The sequence below is a fragment of the Penaeus monodon genome, chromosome 29, assembly GCF_015228065.2.
Source record: "Penaeus monodon isolate SGIC_2016 chromosome 29, NSTDA_Pmon_1, whole genome shotgun sequence".
NCBI classification, from domain to species: domain Eukaryota; kingdom Metazoa; phylum Arthropoda; class Malacostraca; order Decapoda; family Penaeidae; genus Penaeus; species Penaeus monodon.
The window spans coordinates 2,286,091-2,286,414 of record NC_051414.1 but is presented as its reverse complement, the minus strand read 5'-3'; the positions used below and the strand labels follow the sequence as shown (position 1 = coordinate 2,286,414).

At 60.5% G+C, this 324-nt stretch overlaps 1 protein-coding gene across 1 annotated transcript in view; it reads left to right on the top strand.

Moving 5' to 3' along the window:
- Positions 1 to 265: 265 nt before the first annotated feature.
- LOC119591620 overlaps positions 266 to 324 on the top strand; it is a gene marked incomplete at its 3' end in the record, with an annotated part of 4,790 nt that continues 4,731 nt past the window's right edge. Inside the window, 1 exon segment of the mRNA XM_037940375.1 lies at positions 266 to 283. Coding sequence (XP_037796303.1) covers positions 266 to 283 — 18 coding nt within the window.

The window sequence follows — 324 nt, the reverse complement described above, 5'->3', positions numbered from 1 at the left end:
GTCTGAAGGCGAGGATAAATCGAAGAGACGAAGACATTCTCCGCACGACCCACCATCTCTCCCGCCTGGTCGTCGCAACCTGTTCCGTTGATGATCGAATGCACGACCCCCGTGCCTCCGAAGGCGTCGGCGACTTCGCCAAACGACAGCATTCTTCACAAATTTTCCCGTGGTGACGAAGACGCGAGAGTCGGCAGCGAGGTAGAGTGTGGTTGGAGAGGTGGCTGCGCGGGTGGCCATTTTGCGCCGTCGGTGGGGTGGCATCATGGCGGCGGCGGCGGTGGTCAGTAACTTATGCACCTGCCTCCCCGGACCTCTCCTGAT